The 18,737-nt window shown below is 41.6% G+C and overlaps 1 protein-coding gene across 7 annotated transcripts in view; it reads left to right on the forward strand.

Moving 5' to 3' along the window:
* anks1aa (ankyrin repeat and sterile alpha motif domain containing 1Aa) overlaps positions 1–18,737 on the forward strand; it is a 56,359-nt gene that overhangs the window by 8,444 nt on the left and 29,178 nt on the right. For 4 of the 7 annotated variants that reach the window (XM_019890911.1, XM_019890912.1, XM_019890914.1 and 1 more), the window contains exons 2-10: positions 5,968–6,048; positions 6,219–6,375; positions 8,380–8,442; positions 15,061–15,357; positions 16,775–16,850; positions 16,950–17,051; positions 17,155–17,241; positions 17,410–17,579; positions 18,518–18,580. In XM_019890911.1, the coding sequence (XP_019746470.1) occupies positions 5,968–6,048; positions 6,219–6,375; positions 8,380–8,442; positions 15,061–15,357; positions 16,775–16,850; positions 16,950–17,051; positions 17,155–17,241; positions 17,410–17,579; positions 18,518–18,580 (1,096 nt within the window). The remainder of the gene's footprint in view (positions 1–5,967; positions 6,049–6,218; positions 6,376–8,379; positions 8,443–15,060; positions 15,358–16,774; positions 16,851–16,949; positions 17,052–17,154; positions 17,242–17,409; positions 17,580–18,517; positions 18,581–18,737) is intronic. The other 3 variants (XM_019890916.1, XM_019890917.1, XM_019890913.1) reach the window with 2 other exon arrangements.

The raw sequence follows: 18,737 nt of genomic DNA on the forward strand, positions 1-18,737 counted from the left end.
TTGTCAACATGTCTGATCTTTGAAGGTGGTATTAGGGAAAGTAATAGGGTTCTGTTTATTTGAAAATAAATTGTTTAAAGTTGTATATAATAAAGTTTATACAATAAAGATTTATATTTTCTCAATTTAAAATGTTCTTTGTGTACTTTATTTGATGAATTCAAGTTGTTTTCATTTTCCTACCTGTCATACAGATAGGAAAATGAAAATTTGACATCCAGTATGTCAAATAAAGGGTTAGCTGATTGCCCCCAAAAATAAAGATGTGCCCTTCCTTTGGCAGCAATGATTTGTACACCAGCTCAGTGATATGTAGCTTTCTATTCAGCCTGCGTATTCCTGAGCGGGCATTAAATCCACCGTGAATCCCCCGCTGAATGGAGAAAAAGTCCTTAAAAAATGGCTAAATTGGTCCACAAAAGTCAGTAAAAGGTCCATAAATAAAAAGCAAGTGGAAGAGTGGGAACCCTGAGTATTCAATCCGCCTGCCATGCATGTTTTTGGAATGTGGTAACCGGAGTACCCAGAGAAAACCAACACAGGCATGGAGAGAACATGCCCACTTCACACAGGAAATCGAACCGTGCACTTCTGCACTGTGAGGCCGACGTGTTCACCAGTCGATCACCATGCCACCGCTACGTTTAAATTGAACTGGTAATCCTCTTGCACTGACTGGAACAGTTAGAATGGCACAGATTATCAATACAAACTTGACAATCGTATAGTATGTCTGACATTTTCACACAAACAATTGAGGATTTAAGAGGAACTGTGGGGATTTATGATTCATCCAACTTTACTTTTATGCAACATGCCAGCATTTGACTATCATCAGTAGGCTCATGGAAAGGACAGGAGGGAAATATTATCTGTCCTCTCTTTAAAATCAAGCTTTATACAGCACGGAATTACAGCCCCCCGGAATCTCTTTCGAACTCTAGTTTCATCCCACTGATATTCCCTCAGGGAAATTAAGGATTAGCGTGGCCCTTTCAAAGAGGAATTCCTTCGTCGCTTCCCATGAATGCCCCTACAACTACACATACGCACACACGCACACGAACACACACACACACACACACACACACACACACACACACATACACACACACACCATCCGCGCTTCCAATCCAAATTGTCTTGTTGTGTTTTGCCCACCGCCGAGCTATGGGATTTAAGCCCTGTCTCTCTGCTACGTCAGTTGTGAGCTGTAGTAAGAGGATGACACTGGATTGTCCGGCTCCAAGCTGATTCCTGGCCTCGAGTGCCACTTCACCAAAATGCTGAGCAGATGAGGTGTTGTGGCTTATCCGACTGGCCGCTCTAAATGATTGTGAACTCTGTAAAAAATGAAAAAGGTGATATAAAATTGTGACGCTGCAGCCCCTCTGCTAATGTGGCTTCCATGACACAATGTTTGTGTATCTGAGTAGCATGAGAACTCTAAGCCAGAGGTCCCCAACCTTTTTTGCTCCACGGCCCAGTTTCATGTCAGACAATGATTTCAAGGACCGGCCTTTAAGGCCGGATAGATACAACAATATAATATGATATAACCTGCATGAAAAGTGTGGTATTTTCAAAATATAATAATAAACACAAGTCATGACACGAGGAACATCCTATCTGGCCGCAACATTCTCTGGTCTCTATGGTAACGTTTAAACATGCCTTCAAAATAAGATACGCGGCAAATAAAAAGTGCATGAAAAATACGACTCACCATCGCTGCTTATTATGCGGAGTAGACTTGGTGCGTGTGAATCTCCTGTTGAGATAAAGCCGTATTTGAAATAGGACTCCTTGTACTGTATATTAAATGTAGCCTTCTCTTTCTTGAAAGTCGTAGGCTCCTCTTCTGTCTCCTGGCTGGGCCTTTTCTCCTTCCCGAAAAAACTTTTCAAAGATGTTTGTTTTATATGCGGTGACTGAGAAGCGCGCAATCAACTGCGTCGAGAATGACATACTGTAGACTGATATAACAGAGAATCCGGTAATTTTTCAAAATAAAACATATTTCAGATTCCGAAATGAATAAAACGGAAGGAATGTTAAGTTAATTATTCTTTCTGTGCGGCCCGGCATCAAATGACCCGCGGACCGATACACCAAATGACCCATGGACCAGTACCGGTCCGCGGGTCATTTGATGCCAGTCCCGGCAGTTGGGGACCTCTGCTCTAAGCAATGACACTCCACTCATACCCACTACCACACAGCTCTAAGTTGGCCAATGTATAAAAGCTTCCATGCATTTTTTTTACCCCCCTGAAACTACACAAAACTAATAACTGTGTCTTGAAAGAGTGCCAACAATGATTATTAGATATACCATTCCCAAAAGTTCTCTTATAAAAGCATGTGACAAATAAAAAGGTGGTTTTGCTTTGCATTTTTATCGCTAATGTATACAATAATAGATGGTGTTTGATTTGTTTCATGATCAATACCAGTCATTCGTAGAAACATATTGTCATATATTGGAACTCTTTTCTGAAGTCACCTCTGTCTGCATGCTTACTTCAGGTCTATGCCATCAATTCCTTGACTAATGTTGTGTAACTTGACTCAACCAAAAGTGGTTCTGATTCAAAATTTGAGTGCTACAAATATGTGATTCCTTTTAGAAAGAAATATAAGTCCAGCTAAATGTTAAAATAGACACACTTCAAATTCCTGTTGCCGATTTTGTGACATCTATCTGCAAATACTGTAATGAGTAAATATAGCTAAAATGTCTGATTAAACTCGACTAAGCCTTGAATGAGAGCCTCCCAATTAAACTACAATGTCTGGAAAGAAGCTATCAGTGTTCACTAGTGAGACCATCAGTGCAATGAAGTCAAAGTCGTACTAATTGTGTGCTTGATGCTCAGGCAGGACTTCTTGCACTTATCTGGTAATGCTTTCTGCACTCTGCCTGATTTCGTTAACTTCCCCTGTCCTAGTTGCTGCTCTGTTTATGTTTGTTAATGTGTTTATGAGCTTTTTTTTTTTTCCTGATGTAAGCTGTTATGTAATTCTTTTATCTAGGACAGAAACCAAAAGTCGGTTTCTGTCTCCACTTGTGCTTGTGATGTGTTCAGTGGCCACGCAAACGTGGCATTGGCGCGCAAGAGGACTGCAAATGCAGGGTCCAACATTAAGCCTTTTCGAGTGGCGACCCAGTGGGGCCACGATGAGCCGCGTTGTGGTGGCCCTATATAATGAGAAACTGTGTTCCCTCCCATTTCATGGGTGGTGTGTTCTATAATTCCCCGGGTTAGGTGAATTTCCACAAAGTAGAGATTGCCTTTTTTAGGGGTGTGGGATGCTCTAACAAGTCATTGCAAAACCCTCTACATGGATTCCACCCTTCTAAACACTTTTTACACTTAATAAATATAACTTTAAAAATGACAAATGAAGAATACCAGCTCTGTAAATCCTTGTACTTTCATCGGAATTTCTTCTAAATATAAGAAGAAGAATGGTAGCATTGACAACTAGCTTTGGGCTCCCACAGCAAGGATTTATAGAGCCAAAAGGCGCATTAAACCACCAGTGTACCTTTGACTACAATATGACACAGGATCCTGGTTTAGGTGAGCCAATTTAGACAAAAACAAAACCAAAAAAACTTAAACGTAGTTATCAAGCTGATTTTTTTTCTTCCTCGTGTACTGTCAATGGCAGAATGCACTCTGCTCACATTAATTTCTGAACGTAACCTATCATCAGCAGTTCATGCTTTAGCTGGATACTTCCTTGTACCGCCTGATGCACTGTGCCCTGTTTTTTTGGGCTACTCTGAAAAAGCGAATGGCACATTTGAATAACGTTCTCGGTTTACCAACGGTCTCTGTCAAGCAGTGCGCTTGTAGTGTCTTTCCGAATGCTCGCACGACGAGGGATTTGGGGGGCGACTGGCTATTATGTTCAAGGTATGTTTTTTTTTTTGTTTTTTTTTTTGTAAAACAAATTTCGCCTGGTCTGACTGAGAAGGAAGAAAAATAGTAAGAAAACACACAAAATAGTGTGGTAAACTCACAGTAGACGAAATTATGGTCACATATGAAAACCCTGCAATTAGACTGACGCTGCGATAACTGAACCGCAGTTTAGCAAGGCAACACTGTGATATGGTAAATCTCAGTGATTATTTCATATTTAGTATTGTTCTATTATTTTTTAAAAGTAATAGAAAATTTAGTAGTAGTAAAGTAAATTTTTGAAGATATTTCTGCATAGTTCATTCGTTTGCATGTAAAAAAAAAAAAAAAAAAAGCAAGAACATGTTGATTTCATTATCATTTATGAAATTTCTCCTGGCCTGGTTGGGCCACTGTCTTCAGGGTATGTACAGTAGTAGCCCAAGACAGGGCCGTAGTGACTCGGGAACATTAATGTCCGACCCTAAAATGTCATTGCTGGTTCTTAGAGGAATGACAAGGAAACATGTTGGTTTTAATATCTGGCATGATCATAGCTTCCTTCGCTGACTTACAGAAGCCGAGAAACGCCCAGCTTTTCCTCACACTCGAGCAATTCCTCCTCGCACATTCTGCTTTTTTAGTGCATCCTCATGGCTGCCTCTTGTGATGAATAAAACTCTGAAGACGTGCTGGAGGGAATAAGCTGTCTGTGACTTGGAAAGGGTTGCATCTCGTTGAATGCGCAGTGTCAAGTTCATTGTTCCATGAGCCACAGATCCACAGCAGTGGCCGTATAATTACACACTGCTAAGAACTACTATGAGGGATATATTTTGTGGTGGAGTGCCTAAGGCAGAGATAAGTGTGTGAAGCAAAGTTATATTCATCCAGATCAAATCCCTGATGGTGTAGTGAACGAGTGGTTCATTCAACCTGACTTTGGTGCAGGCAGTGTGGGTTCCGTTCCCATTCAGTGACGGTGTGAATGTGAGTCACAATAGTTGTTTCTCCTTATCCACCTTAATCATGATAGCGCTGATGTAGAAATAAAAATGGGCACGAGTTCCCTGAAGACACCTGAAGTAGCAATGAACCATGTGTTACATAGGCTTTCATTACCCGGAGTGGTTTATTTGAATGTGTCTTTTTCTAAACATTCATGAGCCCTGTAGAATTGAAAATAGCAATGTAAATAAGAAAAGATACTTCAATTATGCATGCATTTATCTCTAAAGCAAAGAATGTGACTCAGATATTTGGTTCACTAGTGCTTGTATATTCTAGTCTAATGATTTATTATTTAGCGCTGTTAAGGTCTTTCAGAGTGCTTTGCATCCCCGCTCGGGCACTTCATCACACCAGACATCCTTTGGCTTCTTTGGTCTCTCTTTCTTGCTTTTTCATCACCCACTCGATCGTCTCCCTTCTGTAAAGAGAACATTGCACTTTGCAAGTTAAAAGAAGCAAACCGGCATTAGTTGACAGCTGAGTGCAGCTACTGTGTTGGAAGAGATCTGCATTTGAGATGTCAAAGTTTTACCTCTTTGGTATTTCAGTGCTTTTTGTGTGTGCTCATGCTGCACAAAGGCCTTTTGTGTATGGGTAAATAGCTGGGAATAACAAAGTTACCGTCAACTAGATGGGATGAGCTAATTTTAGTTGTAGCAATCTGGTGATTTTCCTTCCTGGTTGAAAACTGCAGCCTGTCTGTGCTTCGTAGTTGTCCTCTTGAACTTGCTTGAGAAAGGAGGCTGCACCCTCCTCCCACCATGGCCGTTTAGGTTTAAGCTGCAATGGTTGGTCTGTGGATCGATACACAGACAGAACAAATGTTCTGTGTATCTGTTTGATTGTAAAATGTTTTGACAAATATAGTCTGTGGTCGTGTTATATTCAACGTTCAGCATCAATATGATTTTTGATTGAAGATACAATGACTGTTCAATTATAACCAAAATAACCATAACAACTGTGACTTCACATCATGACAAAGTGAGTATTTAGCATTTTTTTTGTGTGTACTTATTATTGCTCTCTTTTTTTCGACCAGCATCTGGAGAGGTCCCAATGTGAATTGTGTGGACAGCACCGGATACAGCCCACTCCATCACGCTGCCTTAAATGGACACAGGTAGTGGCTGTTGCCATATCTATTCGGCCTCCACATTCCATGAGGCCTACGCACACCGCAAACCGGTCCCGGTGGGACTATAAAGCTATTGATTACCCGTTTGCAACGTAGTCTATATTTATTATCGCTCTTGAAAACCTTACATGCCCTATCCCTTCTTTAACTGTCAGTGAAGTGGTGGAATTGCTCCTACGAAACGAGGCCTTGACCAACATTGCCGACAACAAGGGCTGCTACCCTTTGCACCTGGCAGCATGGAAGGGAGACGAGCAAATTGTCAGGTTGCTCATCCACCAAGGACCCTCCCACCCCAAACTCAACGAACAGGTTGGGCCCTGGATTTACATTGTACTGGTGTGTGTCGGTGTTGTGATTAGAACAGGTCAGCTTTTCTCAGTAGAATGAAATGTTTAACGGTCGTATTCTTCGTCTAGAACAGGGGTGCCACATACTGTCTAATTTGATCTCAAGTGAGCTGGGCCAGTAAAATCCTAGCATGATTAACATCCCGTAGATAACACTGACTTGGTGTTTTTTTTCTTTTGCCATTTTACATGTCATTATCAACAACAGAACAATTACAAATCAATCTAAATATATAATAAATGCAAAAGAATGTGGTCACCCGCCTACACCATAAAAACCTATTTATAACACACACCCATGCATAATATGTCCTCCCAAAATCAGCCCTAAAATCTCAATCAGAAAATGACATGTTTCTTTGAATTGGCTCTTGTTTTACGGATATTGATATTTTTAACAGTTAACTGCTTGATAATTCATTCGGTGCTATCAGAAATGCTCATTGTTTATTCTTTCAGAAAAGTGAAACAAGCAGAGGTGGCAAATCCAGGTCCAGAAAGTAAAAACCCTGCCACCGTTTGCCTTAAGCAACAGGTGCTTTTCCTCAACCAGTGGGGTAAACGAGCTGGTATGGGGCTTTTGCTTAATGGCTAACGCTGGCATCAGGCGCCACATAATACAATGTCAGCATGATTAAGTAGTTTTTTTATGTGTCCTTAATTAGAGATTGAACTCGATTTCAAGACGACATTGTGTTGGTGAGATCGGTTTTTTTGTTTGTTTGTTTTTTTTTTTTTTTTACATCTATAGGTACAAGTAAACATCGATAAGATGATGCTTTTTAATAGATCTTTTGTTTTAATAGAAAATAGTCTCTAATTCATTGGATTTTATGATAAATGGATACACTTTATACATTAAACATCCATAAAGAATACATAAATGAATTGTATGGCATTACATAAATAGGATTTCACCAAACTAAGATCTTTTGTTGTGAAGATGTTTGATTAACATTGACTTACTACAGTAAGGGTTCCTTTTTACAGAACAGTAAGCAGAACTGGCGCTGTGAGATGAACTGAACGCCGTTCAGTCACAACGGGTGCCGAAAATGACCCGTGCAACCACCTCATCATTTGTCTTGTGGGAAGCCACTTGTTAAAAGGATATCAAGGAAGTGGTCGATCAATAATATCTTTAATGCGCTCAGGATGGGTCACTATCGGCCCTGCCCATGCCAAAATAAAGAGAAACCAACCAAATATTCTCTTCAACCTATTGTTCGCTTACATACTCACACTGCGCCCGCCCCCTTGGCTTACTCATCCAATCACCAGTCAGAGTCATCTTATATAAATGTCTAGCCTCATAGACAGTTAGAAAATGTAGAACTCTTAACAAAACACACAACATGATTTTTTTTTCACTTTCAAATTCTTCCTGCGTGCTGGATTGAGCTATCTAGAGGGCTGGCTTTGGCCCACAAGCCATTTGTTTGATAACTTTGGGCCATTTAACCTCCGACAAGCTTTTCAACAAAGAAGTCATTTGAGTCATCATTATGTCAATTGCTACCACCGCACTGCATGTGTGATGCACAATATGGATGTTTCTAAAAATTTGACTTAAGTGCACTCTCTCAGCATCATGACTCACACTTGATACTGATACTGTGCTACTTGGAGGTGCTTTGATGCCCAGTTTGCGTGAGGAGTGCTTGTTTGCGCTAACTTTGTTAACAATTTTTGCTAAGCCAGTCACTGTAGACAGGCCTGTTTTGGACATGCAGAAATGACCCACTCTGAGCTCTATACTGTAGCTGACGTCAAATATTTTCGGCTAAAAAACACAGATCATAATATCATTCTCATTGAGGGCCATTTCTCCGAAACTAATCATGACATCTGATTGGTCATTAACACATCACTGTTGTGTTCTCATATTTAGTTGTGATAATCATTCATGTATTCATTTCTTGTCTGAACCGAAACCATCAGCTTATCTTTTTTTCCTCCCTCCCAGAGCTCTGTAGACCATAAAGAGTTCAAACGCTGCGGGCCCTTTGACCCTTATATTAATGCCAAGGTGTGTACACTGTGCTGCTACAATATTTCCTTTGAGTGCTTGTCTGCTTTGCTGCTGTTGGCTTGCTGTGGGTTTGCTGCTGCTGCTTTGAGGGCCACTCTGCCACAGAACCTCAGGGACGCTTTTTTGTGGATCACTTGCTCACCCATGCTCATAATCTCAAATTTTATTGAGCTGCTTGTGCATTATGACAACAATCCTTGCATGTAAGAGAAACTGCCAGCCTTATTTATGGAGATATATATTTAATTTTACTGTAATTTTTGGGAGGTAAGATGGAAAGAGTAAACAAATTACTTTGCTGTTAACAAAATGTATTTGACAAACTTTTGTTCCCGGTTGATTTACTTTGAAGACATGAAGGTAAATATTAATTTACAGTGCTAAACATTTATTTTTTTGAAAAGCTGACTAGTTGACAAAAGTTATTCATATATATTTATATGAGCCATGCCATTGGCTACTGCTTTTTGACGTATTAGTCATTTTCACTAGAATATGAAAAAGACAGCCCACAGAGAGGACCCAATATTCATTATAATTAACTAACTGGTTTTCATTGCATCTTAATTTGATTTGCAGTTACTGTTTGTTCAATGGTCAAAGTCTCGCTAATGATTACGTTGGATTAAATTAAAGTCAATGGTAAGATGGCATTGAGGGTATGCATATGAACCCTAAAAGCAAGAGTTTATGCACTGCACTCTAAACAGTAGTAGTTTTAGCACTCATGGTATTGCTAGCACAACACTGGAGGTGTTATGACCGGGGCACCAATGCACACACTTCAAAATTTGTTATTGCAATTCCTGAAGTGTTTTATGTCCATGTCAGCAAAGAAGGGTGGCAAACCATCTCTTCCAGATTCTGAGCGATTGCACACTCATATTTTAACTCAACTCAACTCAACTCAACCCAACTGTATTTATAGAGCACTTTCAGACAGCCATCGCTGCATACAAAGTGCTGTACATGGAGCAACTAATATACATATTTTTTTAATTTATTTTATTTATTTATTATTTTTTTTAATTTTTTTAATTTAATTTTTAATATGTATTATTTATATTTAAAATAGTAACTTTATTGAACACCTGAACCCAAGTGGCACTGTCATAAAGCACAGAGCCACTTGGGTCTTTATCCGCCTTAAATAATATGCTCATCATTTAAAGAGGGACACCCATTACCTGCATCTATTTAAAGAGGGACACCCATTACCTGCATCCATGTTTGAATTCACCTGTTGACTTTGACAGTAGCTCCCCCTTTCCTGTGTAGCAGTGCAAACATGTCAGCCCAACCATAATTGTGTTCGGAGCAGGCGTGGCTGGAAGCCCACCAAGGCCTGTAGATAAAGCCGCACACTATTTTTGAACATCGTCAACTAATCCTTTTAGTGTTTGGATGGGAAAGGATGACTTTTCTCTATAGCACGATGCAGTCTCATTCAGCAATTTACCTTCTCCTTCCATTTCTGTTTTATCTATTTGACTTGTGGCTATGCATGCCATCTAAGTAAGCACATCATGGCAGTTTGATGAGGGTACTACCTACTTTTGTGGCTGAATAATTGAGTCATTGTTATGAATAAATAAAAAACGAAGGTGCTTTAGCATTGGTTGATGGCATCATGTGACTCAGTGGAGGGGTGGGGGGGATCCTACTTCCAGTGAGGAGGAGGATGGGTAGTTTTCAGTGTCGCCATCGCTTTGCATCAACATCAAACAGAGATTTCCATGGCACACTTGTCTGTGTGGAGGGTGGAAATGGGCAGATTGGCCCCACCTCCCACTTGGTGTTCGTAAGGTTGCTCAGGAGAGGACAGGGCAGACCGTTGTCTTGGTAACATTGTCATTGGCCATACAGTGGAGGCAAATGATCCAGTCGAGAGAATGAGCCAGGTGTGGGCTGGAACTTGAAAGGAAGGGTGGTCTCCCTCAGTCATTGGAAAATTTTCCCATCTGGAGTGAAACCAGTTGTCTGTCATCCTGGACCAGCTGCCCCAAATACCCCAATACCGGAGTTGCGATACACACTATAATGCTAAATTTCTCTCTTGAAGGGTCCAATGGCTTGTCGTAGGGGCAGTACCTTCAAGGCTACCCCAATTGTACCCTTCATGTTTTTGGAATGTGCGAGGAAACTGGATTGCCTGGAGAAAACCCATGCAGGCACAAGGAGAACATGCATAGTGTAATATGTTTCCATCCATGCTCCACTAACACTGCCGTAAACGCTTATTTGCATCAGATGCAACCCATACGGACTGTATGCAGTACAGATGACCAAACATCTTGGGACTGCCTCGCTGTTGTTATTGCCACTGTACATTTCTTGTTTTAAATGCCTGATTGTGCAACAAGAGCTAAGAATATTGCGATAGAAATTCTTCCATTCCAACAAAAATAATATTAAACAAATAACTGTGAATTGATTAATTGCCATTGCCATTCAATGGTTTTTCGTGAAATGCAGGTGCGTACAGTAGTCATTATAGTTCCAGTAAAACATTATGGCCATTGGTCTCCTTAGTCTCATGTCACAGTACCTCTCATGCAGGCTTCATATCGCTATATAGGTCACTTGTCTAATTGAATATACGTTACAATGAATTCCTCTGACCATGCGTGCGCCTCTGAGCGTGTCACATTTGAAATGTAAAACCGGCTCTACTAGTGTTGCACCAAGTTTCGGTCCCGCTCACGAACCAAAATTTTTAGCTGGCAAAAATGCAGTTAGTGGGGGATGCAGTTAGTATCGGTATCAAGATACTATATTCAGTAATAGTATCAAAGTCATAAATTATGGTATTGTGACAACACTAGGCTCTCCGGGGTCCTTCTTGTCAGGATCTTCCGCCCTTATTTTCAGCAGATGCAGGAGCGTTTGGCATGTCCATTTGTAATTCAAGAAATAACTTTTTGAAATTGCACTGAAAATTTAAAGGCTTTTGTGTCAGCTGTGTTTACAGGGCGCATCCCAATCAATCCCACGCGCTGTGAACGTAAAAGGGAGTCGTAGTCCAGTCCAGAGAACCATAGTTTGTGTCCGGAAGGAGATTTAGCTCACCCTAAGGCTGCTTGCACTATTTACTCAGGAATGTGTGACAGTGTCCAAATTTAAAAGAAAAAAAGTTATCGTTATAGTTCCCACAACACGGAGTATCATCAGATCTGTTCAAAATGAGTTTCCCAGAGTCCATTTTCTTTTTTGTTGTCTCACTTAAAAATCCAAAGAGTACTGAATGTCTTTAAAACCTGCTGTCGACGAATCTCCTCTTCATTCAGGGGAGAGCATTATTTGATTGTGGCCATGGACAGATGAGACCCTGGCACACACAGCCTCTTGGTGCACAAGCAACAACAGCTGCTCAAGCGCACGCCTCCTCTGCCACCGCTGGGGGCCATGGTGACGTAACCTCACTGTGCCGCCAGCCAGTTCGTCACGTGACAGAGGTCGCTCGTCAGACCGCGTTATCGTCTCTGGGGCCGCAGGTTGTGGGAACCACAACGTCTTTGCTTCTCTCTGTCACAAAGACTCTCGCTCGCACAATATGGAAAAGACACAATAAGCGTAATGGCCAGATGTTCCTTGACAGAGATGATCAATAAGCAACAAAAATCATAAGCTCATCTTGTTTGACGTGCACCGACGACTCAATCAGGATGAGCTTTTGTGCTGTGCAGTGCCTTGACAAAAAAACTTCCATATAAACATGCTCTGTCCAGGAAGTCTGCTTGTGCCACTTGAATTTTAATCTCTCGCTCTCAGTGAGGCTGCGAGGCATCAGTGCCATTTGCACATAACCCTGAATGTCTGACTTTTGTTGGTACACATTTATTGCAATGGTCACATGATCAACGGTCCTTTCATAGTCTTACATGTCAAGATTTTGCCAGTCATGATCATAGTAGTAATTGTTTACAGTAACTGAAGTCCAGTACAGTGTCTAGGTTTTGGTGTTGTGGCTATTTTGACAGCCCCCTTGTGTGAAGTATTTTATTGACTTGACTGTTGACATGTAAGCGAGCGCAGCCGTTGTCGATGTGACAATCTGGATTTTTTTATAGAATGTTTGCAACAGCCTCCTGTTTGCTGTTATTTTGGAATGCTGTTTTAATTGTGCCACACATTTCAAGCTTTTTCTGAAAGCATTTGCAAAACACAGTGCAATACGTTGACTGACTTTCAAAACGTTTGCATTGAAAATGATGTAAAGTGAATTCATTTGTTTTAGGCTCATATTGTTGCCGACATTGAACCTTCATTAACTGCAGAGGCAACGTTTGAGTAACATTTTTGAAATAAGATATGCCATGACTGGCAAGCTGTCATTCTCATGCTGTTCATTAGCCATTACGCGTTCAGCATTTGGTGTGCATTTTGGAGTTTCCTTTCCATCACATTTTGGAGGGATTATGTAAATTTAACTGGTAAACAAAAATCATGTGGATGACGGGCCTTTGATTATTTAATCAAACTCAATAATGTGAAAAATACACATCACGAAATCACCCACTTCCATCTTAGCCACGAGCAGCATTCAAACAGCATCGCAAATTGATGTTTTGTTATTTGGGGATGGTGTTTGGGAGTTCCAAGACAGGCCTTGTGTGGAGTTGCTGTGCTAACTCGAGTATTGCATCCTAGCAAACACAGAATCAGCTCACCAAGTGTCCTATGTTCCACTGCTCCCGTTGTCACCCGAGAGTAAATGTTTCAATTGACATCAATTGACAATTGACATCTGTCAAGTTCAGGGATCATCAACCTTTTGGAAGCTAAGGGCTACTGCTCAAGTACGGATTAATGCCAAGGGGTACCAGTTTGATACACACTTATGAAAAAACACATTTGCTGTCATGACTTTTATTAATCTTATTATTATTAAACATTAATGATATTACTTTATGAAAAGACACTGATCATGTTTGAGTTCTCACAAGTATTCATAAACAGATTATTATCAACAGTCAACACTCATCTTTCTCTCTGTCTGCCACTGTTCTCACTTTCCAAATGATCACTTCTACAAGATTCCTAGAAAATCACAATGTTCCATCACTTTTCGTAGAACAGCCCCGTGGGCTTCTCATGCGGTCCACGGGCACTACAAGGTGCCTGGAGGCACCGCGTTTGTGACCGCTGTTGTAGCTTAATGTAGAATCACTTGTTTGTGGATGGATAATACGTCCAAGAATCACAGAGATGACCACTGAGGCAGCAGATGTTAATATTTGAGGAAGTGAATCATGCTGATGTCATCTCAGCATGTATGTTTTGCATGCTGAAGTCATCTACACCCTCTGAGTTTATCTCACTAACAAGCAAATGCTTGACGATGCACCAGATGAAAGTCGGCACGCTCCTCTTAGGCGAGGTGCCGCCTTTTCTTTGCTTGCACGTGACTTTGTGTTGCCACGGGAAGGAACAAAGTGGATGAGGTCCAGTCGTGCTAATTTGCATTTCGCTCAAGTGTCAACTATGTCTTTGTGATGATGGGGTTATTTCTATTTAAGCTCCACTCCTGCCCCCCGTCCAAGGGGTCACCTGCTTCGCTAGTATCTGTCCTGACCTCATGCTCAGGAACTAGGCGCTGATCCCCACCAGAGAACAGGTTTTTGATTTGTCAAATGGTGTTCTGAGGCCACACAGCACAAAACCCAGCCATCATGTGTTGTCAGGCGTGCATGTGTAAGTGGGGTAGGGTTAGGGGCTTATCTGTTGAGTGACTGGCCATACTCTCTAGCCTTATCTGACACACCCATTTCTCCACTCTGACTATAACACAAGCCTTCCGGGTACATTGAGTGAGCTGTTTACAGTTGTGGGGCAAGATCAGTGGTTTCTGTTGACTTTGCTGCGGTGGATATCACGTAGAATGACTTTGACTTGGACGGTACAAAATGTTCAGTGCGGCACATGTCTCAGTTCAGACTGTCTCATGTAGCTGTGCTGTTGGGATGACATGCTTCAGCTCAGCTCTGCAAATTTCTCCCCCTGCTGGCCATGATTTCTACGAGTAACCTCAATCTGTGCTGATTTTGCTGCTGCATTGTGAGTCATTCCATCCAGAAAGCAGCATTTAAGGAGTTTATACCGCAACCAATTAACGACCGCTGAGTTTGCTTCATCAAGGCGGATTCATGGAATGAGCTCGCACCCACAAGGTCATTTTTGCACAAGCAGGATTAATTATTGCAACGCTGGATTAAATGTCAACATGATGTTTGGTGTGATGGTCAAAATTCCAAGTTGTCAATTCGTCTTCCAAGTAGCCACCTGCCTTGGTGCCTCTGTCTCTGTCCTCGCCTCTTTGCCTGTGGCAATCCTTTCTGCCGCACCTGTCCCTATTAGTCTCTGTGTACCCCTAGTCATCATCCTCCATTCGCTGCCTTGTACACTGTGCGTTATCATGGTGGTTGGGGCTTTTACAACAGTTTTAATTTAGTCAAATTTCATGCAAATAACAATTTGTCCAATGTTCTGTCTCTCTTAATTTACTCTACGTGTGTGTGTGTGTGTGTGTGTGTGTGTGTGTGTGTGTGTGTGTGTGTGTGTGTGTGTGTGTGTCGGTGTTGCTGCTGTTACACACACCTGTCTACTCCTCGACAGAACAACGACAATGAGACGCCACTGCACTGTGCCGCCCAGTACGGACACTCACAGGTAGTGCGGCTGCTGCTGGAAGAGCTGACCGACCCAACCATGAGGAACAACAAATTTGAGACTCCCCTAGACCTGGCTGCACTATATGGCCGGCTAGAGGTCGTCAAGCTGCTGCTCAGCGCTCACCCCAACCTGCTCAGCTGCAACACTAAGAAGCACACACCCCTGCATCTGGCTTCCCGAAACGGACATCTGTCTGTGGTGGAGGTGCTGCTTGATGCTGGCATGGACATTAACTATGAGGTGTGTTTTTATTCACATTACCAGATTCACCTTCAATCTTAATTCTTCATCTCACCAAGAGCTCTTGTTCAGCTTTTCGGGGTAGGCACTTTTCTGTCGCAGTGTGACAATGCCCATTGCACAAAATAATTTTCATCAAGATGTGCTTGGAGGAGTTTGGTGTGGAAGAACTTAAGAGTACTGACCTCATCGACAGCAAACCCCTTTGGAATAAGCAAGAACTGAGATTGTGAGCCAGGCCCTTCCTTCGATGTTTTATTTATTAATATCATCTAAAATAGACGCTCCCTAGGATCTCGATGGGGGAACCTCGGAACTTTATGATATGACTATATACAGTTGAATTATTTTTTTTATATTAGATATGTTGTTTGTGTTCTATTGCAGTACTTTGCACCACAGAATGCTGAGATTTGGGGTTTTGTCATCTGGACGATAAATATTCTTAAAGTTATATTTTATATTTTATATTTTCAATTATCGGTAATCAAGCAAGCTCTGCTATGTAGCTGGATGACCCATTCAGAAATACTCCCATTCACAATTTTACCCTTAACTTAATGTTACAGTATATACCGTCACCATTTCGGGATTTGGTATATACTGTAATGTACATTTTAGTTAATATTGCCCGGCCCTAGTGTGACAAATTCCTTATTTTCTCTTACTTTAGGCTCTAATAATGTGTGTGTGTGTACGTGTGCGTGTGTGTTTTTTAATCACAACTGTCAATGTTACCCAATATGCAAGCCCAAACTGGTCTTGCAGCATTTCCTTTGGCTCATGCTACTTCTCGCTCAACTTCTGCAATATGAGACAACGTCTGCTAATAATAGCAGATCACGATGATTAAAAAGTTGAGCTGGGTCAGGCACCCATACGAGGCGGAGGGGCATCTGTTGGTCGGCCTGTACCAAAGAGTACCATCCATCTGTTTTGTCTTTTCTTCTTCCCTCCTTTTCTTCTAAATCAAGGCTTGTCTCATGACTTGAGGCCGTGCATCCTGCTGGTTGTAATTAGCATGATCCCGTGACCTGGAAAATGGGCTGCTATTAGGGGTTCTTCCTTGGTGCTAAGTAAATACATCATAGAGAATGCTCTTTTAATGTCCTGAATATATCTGAATGTATGGGTGTAGAAATTGAAAGACCTGCTCTGCGCCGCAGGTTATTCATTAAAAACAGTTTTGTAATGCAATATTAAACTAGTGGGCAACAAATTGGAAAAGACACTTTTTACATAACCTTGCTTTCTTTGCGTGAGAGCTAACGCCAAACTTCCTTGGTGACTTGGTGATTATGAGTAGCAATAGTGGAGGAACCAATAGTCCAAACTTAAGCAGTCAAAGGAAGCATGTTGCAGTTTTTAACCTCCTCCTTCTCTTCCTCTCATTTCTTACACTTTCTTTTCTGATCAGACGGAGAAAGGCAGCGCACTCCACGAAGCTGCCTTGTTTGGGAAGATAGATGTGGTACAGAAGCTTCTCAGTGCAGGTCAGATGTCATCTTTAATCCTTCTGATTGCCCAGACAAATTGATTCAACGAGTGATCAGAAAAGTGGTAGCATAACTTCTCCATGTGATGACTCTTAGGTATCGATGTGAACATTTTGGACCAGAAGGGCTTGACAGCGCTGGACACTGTCAAAGACATGCCCTCTCAGAAGAGCAGAGCAATAGCAGGGCTTATCCAAAGTAGGAGCATTCATATGGAAAAAGAGGCACAGAAACGACACTGGAAGTCTCCTCTTAACTTGTCTTGATGTGGTCACTGTGATTGAATCTTGTCTTGCTGCAGGACTCATGAGCGGAAAGCCTCCTGACATCGACCTCCCCCCTCCACCAATCCCTCCACCCCTGGACAGTCCGAGCCCTCGAAACAAGGGTATGATTTACCAGGTTAAAAAAAACAAACACATTTTTAAAAGCATGAATGTTCGGTGCAATTATTGCAGCAGCTTGTTCAACAATTCAAAAAAGATTCATTGCTTCTGTCCTGAATTTAGGTTTTATTACTTTGCATGCACACGGTACATTTTGAACTGTTCGACAGGCGATCTGGCAAAAGTGAACGAGCTCATCTCGGGGCTGGCCCCGGGGCCTGAGGAGGAGAGTCCTTATGAAGCTCTGTTTGAAGCTACCTCTTGCCATTCTCTGGACAGCCTTACAAGCGGCAAATCCTCGGACAGGGACTCTGGGAGGCCAGACAGTGATGCGGGAAAGGTTAGACCAGTGGTCCCCAACCACCGATCTTACTTTATCAGAAGTAGTGAAAATGTGCATGACAGCAGCCAATCAGAGCCCAGCTCTTCTAACTTTGGTTTGCAAGTTGAAGTAAACAAAGTAATTGTAAGACGTAAACAACAACTGAACTTTCTTATAAATGTGCAGCTGGTGGATCATCTTTACAGATGAGTGTGGTGGTATTTCCACAGCGGCATGAAGTAAATGAAGCCGTTTTGCTGTCTTCAAAAACAGGCCTCACAATCCGATTGATTCATTTGAACAAGTACAATCCAAGTTAACAAAGCATGAAAATGCAAAACCCGTCACTATAGCATTAGAAGTTTAGCCGCTACAAACTGTGCAGCCACCAGACTTAAGGAGCAATCAATCATGTCATCTTTTGATCATGCACATCTGCAGGTAGCAATGAAGTTAACACCATACAGAGGATCATAACTTACAAATTGTCAACATTTTGTGGCGTATTCATTATTCCTGATGGGTCATTTTTTTTAATAGTTCACTGTGTTCTTTTATATTGTTCTTCAGTTGTTGACTGTTTCATTAAAAAAAAAAAATCTTATTTTGTTGTAAAAATGTATTTTATATGCTAACCTGCTGATGTACTCTCGATTTATGTTATTTTTCAGTACCAATGCTTGAAAGCTGAAGCAATTTAAAATTAATGTGAAGTCGTGATAATGATAGCAATTTTTAAAGCTACCCACCCAGTCTGCAGATGGTTGCTGCTCTGCGAAAGGCATGTCTTTACCGGTCCATGGCACATAAACTGTTTGCAGGACTACTGGTAGACTACAGACTATGCAAGATGGAAAGTGAGAATCACTAATTACCACTAGAGGGTACTAGTGCTCCTCTGGATGTTTGGTGGGGGACTTGATTTTCTCAAATTTGGAACCATATGTCTCTTGCAGAAAGATCGCTTGGTCCACTCATCACACCCTGGCTCTGGTTTTGAAGAAGAGGTGAGCTCAGAGGTCAGGAGTTTTTCAATTTCTAAATTAAAACAAAAAAAGCAGTCGTCTCCTGAAGTCAAGAGAAGAGGATGACTGGTGCTGAACCATGGCACATACCAGACATTTCTCTCTCTCTCTCTCTCTCTCTCTCTCTCTTCCCCTCTCCTCTCTCCTCCCC

This window comes from Hippocampus comes, unplaced genomic scaffold (genome assembly GCF_001891065.2).
Source record: "Hippocampus comes isolate QL1 unplaced genomic scaffold, H_comes_QL1_v1.1 scaffold174, whole genome shotgun sequence".
Lineage (NCBI taxonomy): Eukaryota > Metazoa > Chordata > Actinopteri > Syngnathiformes > Syngnathidae > Hippocampus > Hippocampus comes.